We start from the raw sequence: 24,776 nt of genomic DNA, 5'->3' as shown, positions 1-24,776 counted from the left end.
ATTTTAAGACTCAAATCTTTCTTTACCTAATTGTATTAAGTATTTCAAAGGCATATAAATTAACACAGCGCTGTTTACGTCCAATACAAGTCTTAACCGTACAGCTCTACTTCAGAAACTTCCTACAGCAGTTTTCTCACTCCTATGAGATCATAAACTACAAAAGCAAGAACCATCCATTGCCAACTTCACAGTACATCATGGACTTTGAGATGGAGTATGGGAATAACAAATACTAGCTCAGAAAAGAATAAAAAAAAATGAAGATCTTCCCAGTTAAAAGGAATTACTTTCATATATTCAAAGTGTTTTTTAATTATAAGAAACAATCTCCTGGGAAAATTATACATAAACTTAAAGAATCCTTATTGTACTTCTTCCAACCTCAATATTGCCAATATATCTTCTTTCTATTCTGGGTTACATTTTACCCATATGATCTAGTCACATATATAAATTTATCTTTTTTTTTTAAATTCAGTCTATAATTTGTGTCATTTGGGTGAGTTAACTTTAATAATTTGTTTCGTTCAAACATATTTTGGCAATTTCAAGTTCTTCATCAAGTACCTGCCTTTACTATAATAGTCACTGGGAACACGGTGCACATCATCTAAGAACTTTAAGCTTTAGAGAGTTATGTGGTATTACTTGTGCTACTTAAAATAAATAATAATCATATGGTCAAATGCTGTACCACTATTTGGTATTGGAATGTGTATTCTTTAACGTTAGATGTTAGATCTTACACTTTGATTTATCTCCAGTCACTATTACAGAACCTAGTATCAATTGATAAAAATATTCATGCTTTCCAAAAGCATGAGAATATACAAGATATATGTGCAAAGCAAATTTATTAAGCCAAATTCAGTGTACATCATTAACAATAATTAAATTTCTGATCATGTTCACTGAATCTACAATGTATTTTAGTATTATAAAAAGAAGACAGATTTGAGGGTTCCAGTTGCTATTTTGGAAACAGAACATTACATATTTCATAGCTGAAACAGTTTAAAGATCTTCAGTGAAATAGCTTTTCTGAAGCTGTTCTAGCTTAATAAAAAAAAAAATCACAGTACAATAAAGAAATATTTAACCTGTATAAAAAGTAGGGTATTATTCTGATAAGCTTTTAATCATTTTTATCATTGTTTTAGATTTTCTGTACTTAAAAATAAGAGCAAAATAAACAAAAAACAGGAATTCGTATTTAATACTATTCAAACAATGTATGAATAATGTTTACACAAGTGCCAAATGTAGGGCCTAAACACTTTTATTAAATGTTTTAAAGGGTACACAATGTAAAAAAAAAAAAATTATCTAAAAATACTCTATCCTGTGCACTTCTAGATATGTGCTATGACAACATAAGTTTTGTCTGATGTTAAGTACTCTCTTTATTAAGGAACAGTAGTTACGATCACATTTGATTGAATTTCCTTCTCAGACAAAAGTCCCAAGTGAAACAATTTTATTGACTAACTAGCCAAAGAAAGTAATAAACAAGACCATCACTCAATTCAGGAAGGAGAGAGGGAATAAATACCAAGTGAAAATATAAGCTTGATAAATGTGCTTACCTTCACTTCTTTTTTCTGCTTGTTTTGTGGAATTTTCTACTTTCTTCTGTTTTGCTGCTAAGAGCTCCCGCTTTAATTGTCTTGCTTCTTTTCTGAGTTCTTCACTACAAATCAAAAACAATTATGTAAGTTTATAACAGACTAAGAAAGTTGTTTAACAAAAACACCTAAATCCAGTTGTCATATATGGTAAGAAAAAATGAATAAGGTAATTCATTCTACCTCTGTGTATGTGTATTTATGGTACAGAAATGAAGTGACAGTCACTCAGTTGTGTCCGACTCTGTGCAATCCCATAGAAGCCTGCCAGGCTTCTCTGCCCATGGAATTCTCCAGGCAAGAATACTGGAGTGGGCTGCCATTCCCTTCTCCAGGGGATCTTCCTGACTCAGGGATTGAACCTGGGTCTCCCTCACTACAGGCAGATTTTTTACCATCTGAACCACAGGGAATGGAAACATACTTAAAAGATATATTAAAAGTTGTGATTTCACAAAAGCAATATAACATGAATAACTACAAAATACTAGGGCATCCCAGGTGGCACAGTGGTAAAGAACCCTCTTGCCAATACAGGAGACACAGGAAAGGCAGGTTCAATTCCTAGGTTGGGAAGATGCCCTGGAGAAAGAATTGGCAACCTACTCTAGATTCCTGCCTGAAAAATTCCATAACAGAGGAGCCTCGTGGGCTCCAATACCACAATTTGTGGTATTTGCCAATACCACAATTTGGCAAATAATTTCCTTTTCTGTGAAACCTATCAGGCTGAGATATTTTGATAATTAATACAATCATATATCAAAGGCAAATGAAGATGTAAGTGCTGACTTTACTGCAACACTTAGATGTTATGTGACTGGTTTTTACAAGCCACTTTAGGGCAGGAGATTCAATTTCAAGCCTTGGAAACAATTATTAACTGTTCATGTCATGAACCCTGTGGGTCACTTGTGAACAGTTAAAAAAAACTATGCATTTTATATCTGTGAATGTCAGGCATTCACTCTATTTTCAACATGCTAGAGTGTGCCATGGAGACTGAGGACACTGTAGCCCAAGGAGGCACCACATTCTGGAACAGTCTCTAAAGACACCCGTTCTACGCTGATTCAGCCTTTAGTCAGTTCAGTCGCTCAGTTGTGTTCGACTCTTTGTGACTCCATGGACTGCAGCACGCCAGGCTTCCCTGTCCATCACCAACTCCCAGAGCCTACTCAAACTCATGTTGGATGGCAGTGACACCATCCAACCATCTCATCCTCTGTCGCCCCCTCCTCCTCCCGCCTTCAATCTTTCCCAGCATCAGGGTTTTTTCCAATGAGTTGTTTCTTCACATCAGGTGGCCAAAGGACTGGCCAAAGGACTGGCCAAAGGACTGACAGCTTCAGCATCAGTCCTTCCAATGAATATTGAGGACTGATCGGATCTCCTTGCAGTCCAAGGGACTCTCAAGAGGCTTCTCTAACACCACAGTTCAAAAGCATCAGTTCTTCGGTGCTCAGCTTTCTTTATAGTCCAACTCTCACATCCATACATGACTACAGGAAAAAGCATAGCTTTGACTAGATGGAACTTTGTTGGTAAAGTGATGTCTCTGTTTTTTAATATGCTGTCTAGGTTGGTCATAGGTTTTCTTCCAAGGAGCAAGTGTCTTTTAATCTCATGGCTGCAGTTATCGTCTGCAGTGATTTTGGCATCCCCCAAAATAAAGCCTTTAGTGCTCCCTTCTAAATCCCAAGTCTCATATTTTTTTCCTCCTGTCCTGTATTAGAGTCACCAAACTGACAGGTTTTATAATGTGTGTGACTCAGTTCTTTTCACATTTTTTCTGTATCAAACACACACAGCCCTATTTGTATCTGCATGACCTCCAAGGTCCTCAATTCTAAAACTTCCCTCTCTGATCACTATGCTTTTAGCTTTCTCAGTCTTTCATTCCTACTGAACTTAGGCTCACTCTTTTATGAATGAAAGCCAATTCCTTAATCACAGTTCATGGTCCGCCAGTGTTATTCTAACCCAATTGTCTGTCTGTGCATTCTGATGCTATGGTCAGTCATTTCACTGATGTCCTCACCAGGACCCATAATTTTGTTGTTTTTCCTGTTGGATACATCATAATCATCTAGAAGAATTGTTAAAACATGTTCAGGGAGACATATCTCCAAAAAATATGATTTCTTTAGATGTAAGACGCTGCCTGGGAATTTGCTCCTGTGACAAGTTACCCAGGTGACTGTAACATGCACTCAAGTTTGGGACCCAATGCATTAGGACCTTACAGTAGAAATTATCTTCTCTTTCTTAACAACTTCAAGCATTTCTACTTTAGTGATCCTTTCACTCGGCCAACAGCGTACTCAAATTTCCCTGTACTCTGCTCCAATCAAGAGATTATTATCTTTACAAGTGGACTCCTTGCCTGAAAGAATAGTTTATATACAGAGTCTAATTCATCAAGCTCTAAGTTCTTAATCTCTTGCAATCGATCCTTCTTATACTCTACTGAAACTGGTTCTATCTCAGTCGAATTCAATGGTCTTTTCTTAGTCCTGTTCTTCCTCTTTGGCCTTCCTATCATCCAATGATATGAACTACTTCCTTCTGAAATTTTCTGCTAATCAGACTATGTACCACTTTAGAGTTCTGATTCTCCATTTCTGCTCTGAATTACTCTTTTTCTTCTCATACTATAATTGTCATTTTCCTCATTTCTATACCCTGTATGCTGGCATTTTATCTAATCTTACAAACTATCACTTTTATAATAGGATATTTCCAAATCTAGATGTTTCCCCCTACACTTCTATTCTATTACAACTCTCTACGTAAATTAGTACTATCCAACAGAAATATAAGCCAAGACACACATACAACTTTGTTTCCTAGCACATTTTAAAAGCTGATAAAAAGAAACAGGTTAATTTTAAAAACATATTTTATTTAGCTCATTAACTCAAAATATCCAAAGTATTATTATGTTAACATGGAATCAATATAAGAATATTAATACACTATTTTACATTTTTTTTGTACTAACTCTTCTAAATGCAGTGTGTATTTCACACTTAGAGGACATCTCAATTCAAACTAGCCACATGTCAATGGCTTAGATCCAGATGTAGTTTGAGGCTAGATGTCACAAGAATTACAAACTCTCTATGTCCAAACTCCAAGTCATCTTTTCCCTGGCCAAATCTGTTCCTTCTCCTGAAGTCCCTATTTGATCACAAAACCGACTTCCTTCTAATGACCAAACTCTAAACTTCCCTTGGGACTATTCACCCTCCCTTTCACTGAATCGCTGTCCAAGTATGTCATTTTCTGATCTCTCTCTCACATGCAACTGCTCTTCTTGACTCTCACCATCAATGCCAGGGTTAGGCTCTCATGATCTATTTCTCAGATAAATGCAATTACTTCCTATTACTTGAAGTTATATGAAAACAGAAAATAGCAACCACATCCTTGCTCCATCCACTAAATACCCTTATCTATTTATCACACTAGCTTAAATTTTTTTTGTAAATAATTCAGGAAATTCTGATGATATTTTTTGAAGATTAAGGTGAGGGTAAGATTATTTTGAAAGCTGAAGAAGTGCTGCATGACAGCTGAACAAACTAGTTATCAGGGTGAACTGAAACATGCAAAGAATGAGGGGCAATGAGAGTATAAACTATTGTAGAGCCACTAAAGCAAAGATACCAAAATGACTAACACAGATATTAAAAAGATCAGGAAGTCCTGATTTAAGAGCCAATTCTGTCACTTATTGTCTGGGAGACCTAACAACAATTATTTAACTTCTCTGAGACTCAGTTTCCTCATCTATAAAATCAGAGTAAGATATTTAAAATATTAGGCATTCAATATATTTTCAACAAATGATGGCTAATATTATTTAGATCATCTGTTAAAAACAGTACTACAGTTAAGGTCTGTTTGTCAAGTAGAAATATTTTCTTATATTATTTATTATAAACAAATGCCACCTCTACTACATATGAAGATCAACTCTGTTCATAATTTTTAAAAAGGGCAATCAATGTTTAATGCCAGCTTCTAAATATCTACTCTTAAATAGACAAAGATTTAGATACACTGCTGAAGCAGCCATAATAATAAACAAACTGAATAATGACGAATAAAATCTCAAAAAAGACAAAGTAAGACAGAGAAGGTTTTTGTCTATATACATAAAAGTATGTTTCATTATACTGAATTTTTCAAGTAATTAAAAATTTACAACATTGTCAAAATCTTTCAAGACTATTCAAACAATACCATTTGTTAGTACACATGGAATCCGTAACTCTTAGAATGAAGTGCATGTTTTTAACCTAGTCTTTAGATCACAATCTAGTTTTAGGGGACCCAATCTTATATTCTTCGGAATATAATTCCATCCACTGGTAGTAGAATATATTTGCACCTGCTAAATAAGAATGAAAATTGTAAGCCTGGACTATACTGCAGCAGTATAGTCACCTTACACTGCTTACAAAGCAAGAATACAAACGGTGGGCTTGCTTGAGTCCAGGCAGCATCTGTTTGGCTTCCTCAGAGCCTAGTTTCCACCTGTATAGTAAAATAAATATTTCTATAAGCCACTATTAATTCTAAGCTAATTAATTTTTTTCCTAATAGATCTCTAATTTGGATTCATTTGAATTTTAACATGGTTTTTATGACATCAGCATCAGCAAAATAGGCATCAGCTAATTCTTCATCACATATATTTTTTAATTTGGTAAATCTGTCATATACTTTGCTCCAATAAGAAGAATAATTTTAAAAAATCACCCCAATAAAATATCAGGAGCCTACACTTCACTATGATCACAGTCTCCATCTTGGTCTACATGCTTCTGCTCTGACCTTTCTTCCATTTACTTTGCACACTGAGGCCAAATCCTACAATTCTACTTACTGATCATTTCAACTCCCTAAGTCCTAGTGACTTGTGCACTAATTTCTTTCCCCAGCATTCAACTGCCTCTTATGAGAAACTGTCAAACTACTTTTTAATTTTTATTTGTCACAGATCCTCTACAATTACTCTAAATTTCAGCCAAAACATACTAGGCATAATTACCTTGGCAAACTCTGAGCTTCAGCACACATACATCTTTGTTTATGCCACTTCCACTATCTAAAATGGTCTTTCCTTCCTATTACTGCTAACTAAAGTTTTCCTCATTTTTCAAGGTTTCATGGAGAAAGTAGGCCTTGAGCACAGCCTCGGGGCAAGGTTGTCAAGCTCAGTCAGTTCAGTTCAGCCACTCAGTCATGTCCGACTCTTTGTGACCCTATGAATCGCACCACGCCAGGCCTCCCGGTGCATCACCAACTCCCGAAGTTTACTCAAACTCATGTCCATCGGGTCGGTGATGCCATCCAGCCATCTCATCCTCTCTCATCCCCTTCTCCTCCTGCCCCAAATCCCTCCCAGCATCAGGGTCTTTTCCAATGAGTCAACACTTCGAAAGAGGTGGCCAAAGTACTGGAGCTTCAGCTTCAGCATCAGTCCTTCCAATGAACACTCAGGAATGATTGCCTTTAGGATGGACTGGTTGGATCTCCTTGAGTCCAAGGGACTCTCAAGAGTCTTCTCCAACACCGTAATTCAAAAGCATTGATTTTTCGGCACTCAGCTTTCTTCACAGTCCAACTCTCACATCCGTACATGACTACTGGAAAAACCATAGCCTTGACTAGATGGACCTTTGTTGGCAAAGTAATGTCTCTGCTTTTTAATATGCTATGTAGGTTGGTCATAAATTTCCTTCCAAGGAGTAAGCGTCTTTTAATTTCAGGGCTGCAATCACCATCTGCAGTGATTTTGGAGCCCAAAAGAATGAAGTCTGATACTGCTTCCACTGTTTCCTTATCTATTTCCCATGAAGTGATGGGACCAGATGCCATGATCTTAGTTTTCTGAATGTTGAGCTTTAAGCCAACTTTTTCACTCTCCTCTTTCACTTTCATCAAGAGGCTTTTTAATTCTTCTTCACTTTCTGCCATAAGAGTGGTGTCATCTGCATATCTGAGGTTATTGATATTTCTCCTGGCAATCTTGATTCCAGCTTGTGCTTCATCCAGCCCAGTGTTTCTCATGATGTACTCTGCATATAAGTTAAATAAGCAGGGTGACAATATACAGCCTTGACATACTCCTTTTCCTATTTGGAACCAGTCTGTTGTTCCATATCCAGTTCCAAGTGTTGCTTCCTGAGCTGAATATATGTTTCTGAAGAGGCAGGTCAGGTGGTCTGGTATTCCCATCTCTTTCAGAATATTCCACAGTTTATTGTGATCCACATAGTCAAAGGCTTTGGCGTAGTCAATAAAGCAGAAATAGATGTTTTTCTGGAACTCTCTTGCTTTTTCGATGATCCAGCGGATGTCGGTAATTTGATCTCTGGTTCCTCTGCCTTTTCTAAAACCAGCTTGAACATCTGGAAGTTCACAGTTCACATACTGCTGAAGCCTGGCTTGGAGAATTTTGAGCATTATTTTACTAGCATGTGAGATGAGTGCAATTGTGCGGTAGTTTGAGCATTCTTTGGGATTGGAATGAAAACTGACCTTTTCCAGTCCTGTGACCACTGCTGAGTTTTCCAAATTTGCTGGCATATTGAGTGCACCACTTTCACAGCACCATCTTTCAGGATTTGAAATAGCTCAACTGGAATTCCATCACCTCCACTAGCTTTGTTCGTAGTGATGCTTTCTAAGGACCACTTGACTTCACATTCCAGGATGTCTGGCTCTAGGTGAGTGATCACACCATCGTAATTATCTGGGTCATGAAGATCTTTTTTGTACAGTTCTTCTGTGTATTCTTGCCACCTCTTCTTAATATCTTCTGCTTCTGTTAGGTCCATACCATTTCTGTCCTTTATCGAACTCATCTTTGCATGAAACGTTCCCTTGGTATCTCTAATTTTCTTGAAGAGCTCTCTAGTCTTTCCCATTCTGTTGTTTTCCTCTATTTCTTTGCAATGACCACTGAGGAAGGCTTTCTTATCTCTCCTTGCTATTCTTTGGAACTCTGCATTCAAATGGGAATATCTTTCCCTTCTTCCTTTGCTTTTCGCTTCTCTTCTTTTCACAGCTATTTGCAAGGCCTCCTCAGACAGCCATTTTGCCATTTTGCATTTCTTTTTCTTGGGGATGGTCTTGATTCCTGTCTCCTGTACAATGTCACGAACCTCCATCCATAGTTCATCAGGCACTCTGTCTCTCAGAACTAGTCCCTTAAATCTATTTCTCACTTCCACTCTATAGTCATAAGGGATTTGATTTAGGTCATACCTGAACAGTCTAGTGGTTTTCCCTACTTTCTTCAATTTAAGTCTCAATTTTGCAATAAGGAGTTCATGATCTGAGCCACAGTCAGCTCCTGGTCTTGTTTTTGCTGACTGTATAGAGCTTCTCCATCTTTGGCTGCAAAGAATATAATCAATCTGATTTCAGTATTGACCATCTGGTGATGTCCATGTGTAGAGTCTTCTCTTGTGTTGTTGGAAGAGGGTGTTTGCTATGACCAGTGCGTTCTCTTGGCAAAGCTCTATTAGCCTTTGCCCTGCTTCATTCTGTACTCCAAGGCCAAATTTGCCTGTTACTCCAGGTGTTTCTTGACTTCCTACTTTTGCATTCCAGTCCCCTGTAATGAGAAGGACATCTTTTTGGGGTGTTTTTAGTTCTAAAAGGTCTTGTAGGTCTTCATAGAACCATTCAGCTTCTTCAGCATTAGTGGCTGGGGCATAGGCTTGGATTACCATGATATTGAATGGTTTGCCTTGGAAACAAACAGATCATTCTGTCATTTTTGAGATTGCATCCAAGTACTGCACTTTGGACTCTTTTGTTGATCATGATGACTACTCCATTTCTTCTAAATGTCAAGCTCACTGAACCTCAATTTTCTTATCTATAAATAGTGACTATATTCAGCCTATGTATTATAAAAAGACCAATCCAAAGATTAAGGATTAAAATAAGGGCACTATTAGGTGCTTAGGGCTTCCCTGGTAGCTCAGCTGGTAAAAAATCTGCCTGCAAATACAGGAGACCCCAGTTCGATACCTGGGTTGGGAAGATCCCCTGAGATGGGATAGGCTACCCACTCCAGTATTCTTGGGCTTCCCTTGTGGCTCAGCTAGTAAAGAATCCGCCTGCAATGTGGGAAACCTGGGTTTGACCCCTGGGTGAGGAAGATCCCCTGGAGAAGGGAATTGCTACCCAGTCCAGTATTCTGGCCTGGAGGACTCCATGGACTGTAGAGTCCATGGGGTCACAATGAGTCAGACACGACTGAGCGACTTTTACTTTCATTAGGTGCTTAGAGTGTGTGCTTACTTGCTCAGCTGTGTCAGACTCTTTGCGACCCCATGGACTGTAGCACACCAGGACCCTTTGTCCATGGGGATTTTCCAGACCAGAATACTGGAGTGTGTAGCCATGCCCTCCTCCAGGGGATCTCCCCAAACCAGGGACTGAACCCAGGTCTCCTGCACTTCAGGTGGATTCTTTACTGTCTGAGCCGCCATGGAAGCCCAAAGTGTTTGTCCCTCAGTCGTATCTGACTCTTCATGACCCCACAGTCTGTCCATGGAACTCTCCAAGTGAGAATATTGGAGTGGGCTGTCATTTCCTTCTCCAGGGGATCTTTCCAACCCCGGGATTGAACCTGGGTCTCCTGCAAGCAGATTCTTTACCATCTGAGCTACCAGGGAAGTTTTTCTTTTTTTAAATAAGAAAATATACTACAACCAACTCATGACTATTAAATTATATAAGCAATTTAAAGAATTAAAACTTTAAATAAAAACCAATGATTTTATGTAAAATGATATTAATTATTATACTGTTAAAGATATACACTCTAATCTCCTTGATGTTTTCATCTTTAAGCCCATGTCCATTCCAAAATATTAAACAAAACTTTTGCATAAAGAAAAGAGACACGTTTCAGAAGACCTAGATCCAACATCGTTATATGGTTACAGGAAAGCAATTAATTCTGTTCCTTTATCTCAGTTATATCATCATCTAAAAATAATCTGAGGAAGGTATAAATTAATATTTTTGAAATGCATAATCAACTATAAATGTAAAAAGTGACTGTATTCTGTAGATCATTCTATTTCAATTCCTTTGGATTTAGAATCTTAAAGCCAATTATCTAAAGAAATGGTGAGAGGTTTTAGACACAAAGAAGTTGAAGTGTAGAGGTAGTAAGATTTTTCTATTTTTTTCAATTGCCTAAATCAATTACAATACTGTAATTGATACAGTAAATACTGTAAACTTGATACAGACATCCTAATTCTTTATGCAGTTTTCCCCTCAATATGCTTCCTACCCACTGGATGAAAAGTACATTTAGACTTGAATACCTTATTTTTGAGCTGAGTATTTTTCATGCAACAGAGCACACTATGAATAAGTAAGTAGGAAGTATATTTACATTTTTATCAGACTGTTTATATTACTTTATAAAAGGTAAAATTCTTGCAATTTTTTAAATTGTACAACTTTTCAACTTTAGATTGAGGATTTAAAATGGCAATGACAAGTATCCTGCATAATTTTCAGTCAGTTTTTATTTTTTCCCCAGATGCTTTTCTCATTTTCTCCAGTTTCCAGGAATGTGCCTTAGGAAAATTTTGAGTTATATCTGTTCTTTTTACTTATGGCATGAGAAATATTATCTTAATATAAGGATGGTGAACTCAAACACTGAACTCTAACATTCACTTAAAAAAAAAAAAAAGGTAAAATTATCAAGACCTGAGTACTTGACATGCTTTTGAAGAGAATTTTAATCTATAAAAATAAAATGGAATATGTATATATATCTTACATAAGATGGTAAATGAATTTGCTTAGAGACCTTGTTAAGCAAGCTGACCGCTAAACACATGTCCATTACAGATCATTGCTTCTTGGACCATGGATGTAGTACTTGCAGTTAGCCTAAGCCTGCTATTTCCCAACATCTGATAAGAATTCATAACACATGGAAATGATTGCAAGCTAAACAGTACAGCCTTCATGGTTTTTAAGTTTGTCGCTTTAATCACAAAGATACTGAAGCTGTTTGTAATGAAACAACAGCTTGGCTGTTGACGAAATCATAAAATGGCCATAATGAAAGCCCATCATAAGTATTAAAACTATAAATGTATGACACGATTTTTAGTACGGTGTCATCAGCAAGAGCAGAAAGAGCAGAGATGCAGGTTAAACATGTATCAGGAAGTATCATAATGTGCTATAGTTTATACATTAATTTTGAAAGTATACATAGGAAATAAAAAATCAAAATCAAATTAAATCACAGAACCCCTGATTTGTGTGTACAAAGTTCTGTTCTACCTGTTACTAGCAGTATGGTCTTAGACAATTAAGCTAACCAATGTGAATTTGTTTCCTCATCTTGAGCATTAAGGTAAAGTTGTAAGGAAGAAACATGATTTCACAGAAATTACTCAGTATGCTTAACATGGTGCTTGGCTCAGAATATGTGCCCAACATGAATTTGTTTCTTCAGTTACCATCATTATTCTTCTCCTCTCCAGTACTAACACTACTAGTCTTACTACTTACAGGATCAATTACTGACAAAAAGATCTCAGGGGAACTGAAGAGATTTCCTTCCATTTTTCTCATGGATGCACCGATTTCAAAAGCTTACTGATAAGTTTTTTGTGTGTGTCTGATTACTGCTTGGATTAAATATCATATGCTATGAAAATGAGAAATATAAAGTAGAAAAAACCCTAAAAATTACTAAATTCTTATATCTTAATTGCGGTTACTAAACACTTGGAATGAAATTGATTGTTATCATCCATTATAGTCTAGCTGAGAAGAAATAAACAAATCAACAAGGAAATGTATATATGTGTGTGTATGTGTGTGTGTGTATACACACTTATAATTCCTATGAGGGAGATTAACAGAGAATCTACATTATCTTAGTCTAAATGATCCTAGAAGTATCTATCAGAAGATAAAATTTAATCTGAGAGATAATGTTTCACATGCCCTTTATAATCTGTTATACCACTATGTAGGAAAAGAAAGACTATAATGCCTATCCATAGGTACATAATCCCTACCTATATGTACACTGAAATTTGGGAAGAAGGAAGAATTTAAATGCATCTGCAACTAGCCTTTAGACTTACAGTCTTATTCCTTTCATATGAAAGATCACATTTATTTTTAAATAAAAAGTTTAGACATCTGATATAGATTGTCAACCTCCTTCATATCTTAGAAAATCTTATTGTCTATTCCAGAACAAACTAAGCAAGAGTAAATCCTGCACTAAATCATAAAATATCCAGAATAAGCATAGGTGATAGTGTTATTCTGTATAAATACCAAGTAAAAAGTTCTAAATCAAACATGTTATTTCACAGGAAGAACTTGGCTTAGCCAGTATTTCAGAGAAGTGGAGTAAATCTGTTGTGGCAGAAGTTCAGTCTTTAGCCATATGTCTATTCCATAATCCAACTTTATAGAATGACATTAAATCAATATGAAAAACAAATGGGTTTCCAATTCCAATAAGGCAGAATACTAGGTAACCCAAAAATTCTCTTGACAATCAAATACCTAGGAGTGCTGAATAATACACATTAAAAAAAAATACCTTTAAATGCATAGCTTAGCTCACTAAAAACCAAGGGGTTGAAAACCAACGGGAAGACTAAAAACCAAAGAAGCACTGGTACTATTATTGAGACACTGAGTTATTGTCCCTAGGAATGTAGGTTTAACATGGGGTTTTAATCATGAACTAGAACTCCTACACATAAAGCTAAACATTCTCCACTCACTGGAAGGGTAGGAATAAACACATCAACTAAAAAATAGAGAAAGGCCACAGTGAAGCTTGTCTGCCTTAGGTCTATGTGGGTACATAGGCTTTCAAGTTAATGAATATTCTCAGGGTAACCAAGGAGCATTTTCAATTAAAATCACTAATGATGTATAGAACTCTAATGCACCTGCTTGAACTAAAAGGAAATCCTCTCTGAAACAAAGAATCTTTAATTTAGATATCACAGAATTCTAAAAAAAACTTCTAAAAATATTAGCTCTCAATAAAGAGTTCATAATATACAATGAAACAAGGCATTGTTTATAAGAATAAAAGGAACAATAAGTAATAGAACCTGACTCTCAAAAATTCAGATACTGCAAAAATAAAACAAATATATTTATGATATGGAAAGAATGAAAGAGAATAAAGAACTGAATATAAGATCTACAATAGCAACTGGAAAATGAATAAAAATACTTTAGAAGTAATAAATAGAATAGTTAAATTTAAGCTTAATGAAAAGTTGAATAGCTGAAAAAGAGAATGAGTGAATCAGAAGACCTATTTGAAAAAAAATGCATAACACAGGATGCAAAATACACAAAAACATCAACTATGAGAGTTTAAAGGACATGGAAGACAGAGTGAGGTCTACCATATGTGTAAGGGAAACTGTAGAAAGAGAAAATAGAATAAGACTGAGATAGTAATGTCTGAGAACTTTCCAAAATTGATGAAAAACATTAGCCTTCAGATTCAGGAAGCTCAATGAATTTAAGCAGGATAAATAAAAGTAAAATACAAATGTAGACATCTCGTAGTCAAAATGCAGAACACCATAAACAACCAGCATAAATTAATAAGGGTAAATCACTTCAAACTGAGTTCACTTTTTTTCTTTGACAGTACACTGGGCAGAATCCCATGGACAGAGGAGCCTGGTGGGCTGCTGTCCATAGGGTCACACAGAGTTGGACAGGACTGAAGTGACTTAGCATGCATGCATGTATTGGAGAAGGAAATGGCAACCCACTCCAGGATTCTTGCCTGGAGAATCCCATGGACAGAGGAGCCTGGTGGGCTGCCGTCCATGGGGTCACACAGAGTCAGACACGACTGAAGCGACTTAGCAGCAGCAGCATCACACTGGACATATTGTGAGAATAAAGTAGTCATGGACTTATGTAACAAAAGATTTAAGTGATATCTTTCATTACAGCCATTAAAGCAGAGAACAAATAATGCCTGGATGCTTAAGCAAAAATGATTATGAATTAGTCTCAACTGGTGCAACTATTTCAAGAACGCTAAATAACAGGTCAAAGTTAACTTCGAGATATATTTCTACTAAGATACTGTCCACTAGGTCCTTACCATGTTCTGGCATATGATGTTGCATTGAGTATAAATCAGAAGACAAACAAACCAGTTACAGGTAGAGGTAACCTGTATGAATATGAATGGGTCAGGAGGTAAGAGGAGTAATAGAGGCAGCAAGAACAAAAAGGACTGTGATGCATTTAGTTGACCGCACAGTCTGAGTCAACACTATGATGTGACTGCCAAAAATGCTTATGTTCACTAGGTCTAGGTGGTGCTAGGTGCTAAAGAACCTTCATGCCAATGCAGAAGACATAAGAGACGCAGGTTCCACTCCTGGGTCAGGAAGATCCCCTGGAGAAGGGAATGGCAACCCACTCTAGTATTCTTGCTTGGGGAATCTCATGGACAGAACAGCCTGGCAGGCTACAGTCCATGGGGTCACAAAGAGTCAGACACAACTGAAGTGACTTAGCACACAAGACAAGTTATTTTCACCTTGTTTAACTGTTCTGCAGTCCTTGAATGTTCTTTTCTCTTTGCTCAGTTCTCTTTGCTTGTTATCCTTGCTTTTCAGTTTTTGAGGATTCTATTTTATATATCCATTAGCTCAGAGATTCTTTCCTGAGTCCAGTCTGCTAACCAACCCATCAAAGGCATTCTTCATTTCTCTTAACAGTGTTTTCGGTCTAAAGAATTTCTTTTTGGTTTGTTCTTAACATTTTCATCTCTCTGCTAACATTGCCTATTTTTCTTTCATGCTGTCTACTTTATCCATTAGAGCCTTAAGCATATTAATCGTAGCTGTGTCAAATTCTCAGTTTGATAATTACAACATCCCTGCCATGTCTGGTTCTGTTGTCTGCTTTATTCCTTCAACTTGTGTTTTTGCCTTTTGGTATGCCCTACACTTTTTTCTTGACAGCAAGATATTATGTACCAGTAAAAGGAATTGCTGTAAATAGAACTTTAGTAATGTAATAGTGAAGTATGGGGAAAGGGGGTGTGTCCTACAGTCCTATGATTAGGTCTCAAGTCTCTTAGTGATACTATGCCTCTGGACTGTGGAATATAGAAATGTTTCTTGGGTTTTGTCTCCTCCCTTAGGTAGGGACAGGATGGTTAGGATGGGCTGCAGCTGGTTGTTTCTATTCTCCAACATGGAGGGTTAGAGCCGGGTGAAGCTGGCTATTTACCTTCTCCTAGGTCCATTAAGCTCTGATAACCTGCAGCAAGTTGCTGCTGCTGCTGCTAAGTCGCTTCAGTCATGTCCGACTTTGTGCGACCCCATAGACGGCAGCCCACCAGGCTCCCCTGTCCCTGGGATTCTCCAGGCAAGAACACTGGAGTGGGTTGCCATTTCCTTCTCCAGTGCATGAAAGTGAAAAGTGAAAGTGAAGTCGCTCAGTCGTGTCCGACTCTTTGCGACCCCATGGACTGTAGCCTCCCAGGTTCCTCCATCCATGGGATCCTCCAGGCAAGAAAAGAGGAGTGGGGTACCATTGCCTTCTCCTGCAGCAAGTTGAGCTCTGGTTAACTGGCTTCCCTGAAGGAAAACAAAAAGAGTGCTCTGGCCTAAGTCAAAATGGTTCCTTTCTTCCTCCTTCTAAAGGAAGGAGTAGAAATTTTATTTCTGTGATATTTACTATGAGGACCTAGCTAAGCATAAAAAATAAATCTCACAATACTGTGCCCCCCACATGACCGGGTGCCCCTGGAGTTTTTAACTCAGACTTATCCACACTGAGCCTCCATCAATCCGTCAATTAGAGTTCAGGTGTCATATTCTAGCACTGGTTCCCATGCAATTTCTGCTTGCGCTCAGATAAACTGACTCCCTGCATTCAACTGTTTATCTCTCCAATCTTGGCTGGCAGCAGTCTGTCCTGTGTCCTCACCTCTTTTAGTGACCCAAGAAGAGGGAAAGGAAGTTTAGATAGATAATTTTATTAAAAGAGAATATTTTATTGTACTTGAATTTAACACAAAAATACCAAATGGAAGTAAACCAAGAAATTTCTAATTTTTACATAAATGTTTGGCTACCCAATCCAGGATTCTTGGACTTCCCTTGTGGCTCAGCTGGTAAAGAATCTGCCTGCAATGTGGGAGACCTGGGTTCTACCCCTGGGTTGGGAAGATCCCCTGGAGAAGGGAAAAGCTACCCACTCCAGTATTCTGGCTTGGAGAATTCCATGGACTACAGTCCATAGGGCTGCAAAGAGTTGGACACAACTGAGCGACTTTCACTTCTTTGTTTCAAGAGCTTTCTTAAAAACTGTCTCCATTTTACAGAAAAATGTTATGAAAATACTAAGAGAATACAGTCACTTTTTAAACTACATGATTTAATTTTAGTTTATATTGATTAACATCCTGCCCTAAAGGTTGAGGAAATTAGTATACTTAACATTTTTTTCCCACTTTTTCCTTCCTTCATTTTCCAATTTGGGTTATGTTAGTGTTTTTAAATTGTCAGAGTCTACAGCATCTGTGCACAAAGTTTTCAGATGCATAGCCTTAGTTTTCTGGACCTGGTGCACTGGGAAGAGCCAAATCGGGTCGAGAGGGAGGTGGGAGGGGGGATCGGGATGGGGAATACATGTAAATCCATGGCTAATTCATGTCAATGTATGAAAAAAATCACTACAATATTGTAAAGAAATTAGCCTCCAACTAATAAAAATAAATGAAAAAAAAATGGATTCATTGTTCACCACCATCTCTTTTACCTCAGTACCTCTCTCTGGTTCTGAGTTCAAGAGATGGTTGGAATAAAGTTTACTTACTGTTAATGATAGTTATCTCTGGATATTTTTTGGTGAGTTGTCATTTTGGGCTTCCTATTTTCTCCTCTCTCTGATATACTGCCTTCATTTTTTATGAGCAGGCACTATTTTTACAAAAAACTAAAGTCATGTAAAAAAATTAATAAGCTATAGTTTATATATATAGTTATATATATTTATATATATGGCATTATATATATTTATATATATAGTTACAGTTTCTAACACTGTGAGTATACTATGTAGTATATACTAAATAAAAAGTCGTAAGTTAAGGGGAAAACAGTATCAGAATACTAATCCTGGAAACCACCAGAGGGAGGTGTGGAAACTAGGAAAGAGCAGAGATTTTGTGAGAAGAACGACATCTCAAATGTAGCACATAGGATAAAAAAGACTAAGAAAAAGACATAATTTAAAATAATGTCTGCCTAAAAAAGATGAGGTCGTTTTAGTGAAGGTCATACTTACTCAGTGACAGAAAAGCATTATGCAAATTGTTTATTACAGATTTCCCATTTCCCCCAGTATTCTGAAGTCTGCTTTCCTGACATCAAAATGACTTCAACATTACATAAAAGAATGAAAATGTAAACAAATGACTTTAAGTACAAAATGGACTATATGACTATATAAGGAAAAGAAATTAAGGCAAAAGTTTTTCTGGCATTTAGCTGGACTTCTATCAGTATGAATCAGAATTATATAAATTGGCTCCTAAAGAATCATGAGGTTTTATGCAGTGTCCCACAAATGGAGTTGCATGGAGGTGTTCCTTTTACATTCCTGAAACTTTTCACATTTTAAGTTTAGGGACAATTGGCCCTGCCTTTCTTATAGCATGCAGAGATGCTGAGGTCTCTCCTTCATCTACAACTCCACTTCACATGCCTCCTGAACCATTTACGAGGAAGACAAAAAGTACAATGTGAGCTAGTGTTATCCTGGCTCCAAACTAGAGCCAGGATACCTTTTTACAGCTCAAATTTGATCTCATTGCTTCCACGCTACACAGCACCCCTTAATTCTCAATGTCCATATGCATTAACTCTACTACAAGGTTCTTCACGGTTTCAGCTGTTTTATCCTCCAGCTCTAGTTCTGGTGCCTCACTCCCTATGTGCATCCCACACATTCTAAAATCTGACTGCAGTAACTCCTAGAATGTGTCATAATCTTTAACACCTACTCCTCATGGCCTACAATACTCCTCCCACTTACATCCTTCCTCCGCATAATGCACATTTATCCTCAGATCTCAGCTTTCATGCTGAGACTTCTGAACTCCTGATACTGGTACACAAGCTGCCTGTATTTTATCCTTACTGTCACACTTACCATACTGTATTTTAACTCTCTATTATTTCTTTGTAATCTCCATTAGTCCAATAAAATTGAGTCATTTCACTTTTACAGCCCTAATAACCAGCACAGAATCTGACACATAAGCAGTATTCAGCATTCAGAAAACACATCAAACTGAAATAAATTGCTGGTGGCATTAATTTTTCTTCAAAACTGCCTAATGCAGCAATTTATCTTCATTTTGGATAGGTGAAAAAAGTACATTTAACACTAAAAAAATAATTTCTCTTAATCACTGACAACATATATCAGTACTAAATGTGTGTACCCCTGAACTCAGTAATTCCAGGCATTCATACTAACGGCTCCAAAGTGTTCAAGCACCTGAACTAATGCAAAAAAAAAAAAGAAAGAAAGAAAATGTGCTGGCTTTTCATTACAACATCATTACAAATGGAAAATGTCTATTTAAAATAGACTATATAATATAGATTACATAATAAAGACAAAGAATCATTCAACTTATATAAAACCATGTGTTTGTGTGTGTATGCCAAGCCGTGTTCAGTCCTGTCCGACTCTTTGTGATCCCATGGACTACAGCTCGGCAGCCTCCTCTGTCCATGGGATTCTCCAGGCAAGAATACTGGAGTGGGCTGCCATGTGAAAGATTTGAAAGTAAGTTTACCAAAATGAAAACAATAATTAGCTCTGTACAGTATAATACCACATGACTTACTGTTGTTTATAAACTCTCAATTTTGATTATAAAGAAAATTCTATTTCTGTTTAAAAAAAGAAGTTTCTTTTTTAGGGGAATTATTTGAAATAATTTTCCCTGAACATGTTTGGTATGTATCATGATTCATTGTTCCTTCCTTGATCTTCTTTAGAATGAAAAAGAAATAAAATTAAAAATTATAACTAAGAAGTTAAATTCAATCAACTGAAACCTCTCTGATGTCCAGCACTCTGAATGCATCATTCTGACCAATTTAAGAATCCATCTGTTAGAACTTACTGATTTCCACAACAGTCACACTGCATAATCTCAGATATTTTAGAGCTTATCAATAAAATATACTAGTCCAGAAGAGAAAACAGCCTTTGACATATTTGAATGCTTATACAATGTTTAGATTTTCCTATTTGTAAGACAAATTCTACTATAGGGCATATTTATACTAAGTAATAAGTCAGACTATCACACAATGGCATTATTGAAATTTTTAGAAAAGCTTTCTTAAAATTTCCATTGCAATTTTATTACCTGTCACTATGGGTAAACTTGATGTATGGATTTTATAAAATTATGAACCCAAATTACTCAAAACTTTTTGCTCAAATTTGATCTCACTTCTCAAAACTAAACATTTTGGGACCTATACTGAAATATGCTTTTGATCCACAGCCACTAAGAAGGTGTTTGGAGAATGAATATAAACCTTAAAATTTTTTTTAAAGCTTCTTTCCTATCCTAAGGGCCATGGGGGAAGGGGTTGAGGTTGGGGGAAGGAGCAAGAAACCAAGACAATAAGAGGAAAAAAAAAAATTATAATATTTTTAATAGCAAAAAGTAAAGCTCTTAATTTAAAGGAAAAACTCCACTAGTTTTCTTTCCTTTCTGGCTACATAACACACACACAGTACAGTATGAAAGTATTACATATCCAATAGGCACTGAGCCACAGCCAGGGCTATCAATCTGTGTTTCCTAACTTCTGTAAAAACTCTCACCTACACCTGTGAGATTAATTAGTATGCAGATTCTCTACTTCTAGAACCCTGGCTGATATTTAGCTGAAAACAAGCTGCATCCTCAGAGCATTAGTGGCTGGATGCAAGAACTGACTCACTTCCAGGCTACTGCTGCAAAAAAGGTCAGTTTTTCTTTTCTGCAAGTTGATGTAAACTAACCTCTCTGTGGGTTTCCCACTCTGTTACCACCTGGCAGACAAACAGGACCAAAAAAGTTGCTTGAACTGTGCTAGACCAGGCCATCAGGAAAATAAGGACAAGATGTGAGCTAGAAAAAGCACTTTGGAAACTACTTGCACCTAATAAAAACATATTTTAATTCAGCTTAATGTGAAATCCAAACTAGCTCTTTCTAAATGGAAAAGATGCTTTATTTAAATTTATGTGAGTTTTTAATTTAGGCTTGATTCATGATTCATGAATAAAAGCTACAATTTTATAGAATAAGGTGCACATTTGGACATCATGTACCCCTTTTGCTTTTCTTTAAACTAATATGAGATGTGTGTCAAGATTCATTATTTGTCCTTGAGTCCAGTTCAGTTCAGTCGCTCAGTCGTGTCTGACTCTTTGTGACCCCATGGACCACAGTACGCCAGGTCCCCTTTCCATCACGAACTCCTGGAGTTTACTCAAACTCATGTCCATTGAGTTGGTGATGCCATCTAACCATCTCATCCTCTGTCGTCCCCTTCTCCTCTTGCCCTTAATCTTTCCCAGCAACAGGGTCTTTTCAAATAAGTCAGCTCTTCGCATCAGGTGGCCAAAGTACTGGAGTTTCAGCTTCAACATCAGTCCTTCCAATGAACACTCAGGAATGATCTCCTTTAGGATGGACTGGTTGGACCTCCTTGCAATCCAAGGGACTCTCAAGAGTCTTCTCCAACACCACAGTTCAAAAACATCAATTCTTCAGTGCTCAGCTTTCTTTATAGTCCAACTCTCACAACCATACATGACTACTGGAAAAACCGTAGCCTTGGACTGATGGACCTTTGTTGGCAAGTAATGTCTCTGCTTTTTAATATGCTGTCTAGGTTGGTCATAACTTTCCTTCCAAGAAGTATGCGTCTTTTACTTTCATGGCTGCAATCACCATCTGCAGTGATTTTGGAGGCCCCAGAAATAGTCAGCCACTGTTTCTACTGTTTCCCCATCTATTTGCATGAAGTGATGGGACCGGATGCCATGATTTTAGTTTTCTGAATGTTGAGCTTAGAGCCAACATTTTCTCTCTCCTCTTTCAGTTTCATCAACAGGCTCTTTAGTTCTTCACTTTCTGCCATAAGAGTGGTGTCATCTGCATATCTGAGGTTATTGATATTTCTCCTGGCAATCTTGATTCCAGCTTGTGCTTCATCCAGCCCAGCATTTCTCATGATGTACTCTGCATATAAGTTAAGTAAGCAGGGTGACAATATACAGCCTTGACGTACCCCTTTCCCCATTTGGAACCAGTCTGTTGGTCCTTGTCCAGTTCTAACTGTTGGTTCCTGCACTGCATACAGATTTCTCAAGAGGCGGGTCAGGTGGTCTGTTATTCCCATCTCTTTCAGAATTTTCCACAGTTTACTGTGATCCATACAGTCAAAGGCTTTGGCATAGTCAATAAAGCAGAAATAGATGTTTTTCTGGAACTCTCTTGCTTTTTCGATGATCCAGCGGATGCTGGCAATTTGATCTCTGGTTCCTCTGCCTTTTCTAAATCCAACTTGAACATCTGGAAGTTCACGGTTCATGTACTGTTGAAGCCTGGCTTGGAGAATTTTGAGCATTACTTCGCTAGCGTGTGGGATGAGTGCAATTGTGCAGTAGTTGGAGCTATCTTTGGGATTGCCTTTCTTTGGGACTGGAATGAAAACTGACCTTTTCCAGTCCTGTGACCACTGCTGAGTTTTCCCAATTTGCTGGCATATTGAGTGCACCACTTTCACAGCATCATCTTTCAGGATTTGAAATAGCTCAACTGGAATTCCATCACCTCCATTAGCTTTGTTCATAATGATGCTTCCTAAGGCCCACTTGACTTCACATTCCAGGATGTCTGGCTCTAGGTGAGTGATCACACCATCGTGATTATCTGGTTCACGAAGATCTTTTTTTTTTTTTTTACCGTTCTTCTGTGTATTCTTGCCACCTCTTCTTAATATCTTCTGCTTCTGTTAGGTCTTTACTGTTTCTGTCCTTTATTGTGCCCATCTTTGCATGAAATGTTCCCTTGGTATCTCTAATCATCTTGAAGAGATCTCTAGTCTTTCCCATTCTATTATTTTCCTCTATTTCGTTGCACTGATCACTGAGGAAGGCTTTCTTATCTCTCCTTGCTATCCTTTGGAACTCTGCATTCAAATGGGTACATCTTTCTTTCTCTCTTTTGTTTTTTGCTTCTCTTCTTTTCACAGCTATTTGTAAGGCCTCCTCCAGACAGCCATTTTGCTTTTTTGTATTTCTTATTCCTGGGGATGGCCTTGATCCCTATCTCTTGTACCGTTTCACGAACATCTGTCCATAGTTCATCAGGGACTCTGTCTATCAGGTCTAGTCCCTTAAATCTATTTCTCACTTTCACTGTATAATCATAAGGGATTTGACTTTGGTCATACCTGAATGGTCTAGTGGTTTTCCCTACCTTCTTCAAGTTAAGTCTGAATTTGGCAATAAGGAGTTCATGATCAGAGCCACAGTTAGCTCCCAGTCTTGTGTTTGCTGAGTGTACAGAGCTTCTCCATCTTTGGCTGCAAAGAATACAATCAATCTGATTTCGGTGTTGACCATCTGGTGATGTCCATGTGTAGAGTCTTCTCTTGTGTTGTTGGAAGAGGGTGTTTGCTATGACCAGTGCGTTCTCTTGGCAAAGCTCTATTAGCCTTTGCCCTGCTTCATTCTGTACTCCAAGGCCAAATTTGCCTGTTACTCCAGGTGTTTCTTGACTTCCTACTTTTGCATTCCAGTCCCCTATAATGAAAAGGACATCTTTTTGGGGTGTTAGTTCTAAAAGGTCTTTTAAGTCTTCATAGAACCATTCAACTTCAGCTTCTTCACCTTTATTGGTCGGGGCATTGACTTGGATTACTGTGACATTGAATGGTTTGCCTTGGAAACAAAGATAATTCCGTCATTTTTGAGATTGCATCCAGGTACTGCACTTCAGACTCTTTTGTTGACTATGATGGCGACTCCATTTCTTCTAAGGGATTCCGGCCCACCGTAGTAGATATAATGGTCATCTGAGTAAAATTCACCCATTCCAGTCAATTTTAGTTCGCTGATTCCTAAAATGTCGATGTTCACTCTTGCCATCTACTGTTTGACCACTTCCAATTTGCCTTGAGTCATGGACCTAACATTCCAGATTCCTATGAAATGTTGTTCTTTACAGCATCAGCCCTTGCTTTTATCACCAGTCACATTCACAATGGGGTGTTGTTTTTGCTTTGGCTCCGTCCCTTCATTCTTTCTGGAGTTATTTCTTCACTGATCTCAGGAGCATACTGGGCATCTCCCCACCTGGGGAGTTCATCTTTCAGTGTCCTATCATTTTGCCTTTTCATAATGTTCACGGGGTTCTAAAGGCAAGAATAATGAAATGTTTCGCCATTCCCTTCTCCAGTGGACTACATTTTGTATTTGTCCTTAATTTTGTCAGTAAACTAAAATTTTCTCTAATGGAGTAAATTCATTAAAAAATTATAAAGCAGTAAAGTAATATGATCAGAACTTCACACAGTTACTTTTATCTTTCTCTCTATTCCAAAATGTTCCAAGTGCTGTGCTAAGTTCATCTATATATACTTTCTCCTTTAGACTCACATCAAACTCTATAGAGGTTTTATTTTACAAGTGAAGACTGGACAGAGGGAATGCTATGGGGAATTGAACAGAGGGAGTGATATATGCAAAGATAACGAGGCAAGAAACCGCAAACAAATGAGGTAACATTTCAGCTTACCTAGAAGACAGTGCATAATAACTTAAACTACAAGTCTAAACCTGGAATAATAAAAATGATATATTTAATACATACTGCACCCTCAATGACTCAAGAATCTGACTGGACAGATAAGCTTAAAGATCACTTAAGTTAACAATGGGGGCAGGTGCAAAGTGTTTTCAATGGAATCTAGTTTAAACAGTGGTTCTAAACTGTCAGCACACCTCAGAGTT

The 24,776-nt window shown here is 37.4% G+C and overlaps 1 protein-coding gene across 2 annotated transcripts in view; it reads right to left on the bottom strand.

The window, feature by feature from the left end:
- CWC27 (CWC27 spliceosome associated cyclophilin) overlaps positions 1–24,776 on the bottom strand; it is a 221,697-nt gene that overhangs the window by 95,027 nt on the left and 101,894 nt on the right. For both annotated transcript variants that reach the window (XM_070476747.1, XM_070476748.1), the window contains exon 11: positions 1,590–1,693. In XM_070476747.1, the coding sequence (XP_070332848.1) occupies positions 1,590–1,693 (104 nt within the window). The remainder of the gene's footprint in view (positions 1–1,589; positions 1,694–24,776) is intronic.

This window comes from Odocoileus virginianus, chromosome 14 (genome assembly GCF_023699985.2).
Source record: "Odocoileus virginianus isolate 20LAN1187 ecotype Illinois chromosome 14, Ovbor_1.2, whole genome shotgun sequence".
NCBI lineage: Eukaryota > Metazoa > Chordata > Mammalia > Artiodactyla > Cervidae > Odocoileus > Odocoileus virginianus.
Note: the sequence above shows the minus strand (reverse complement) of the source record. Positions and strands in the feature narration are given on the sequence as shown.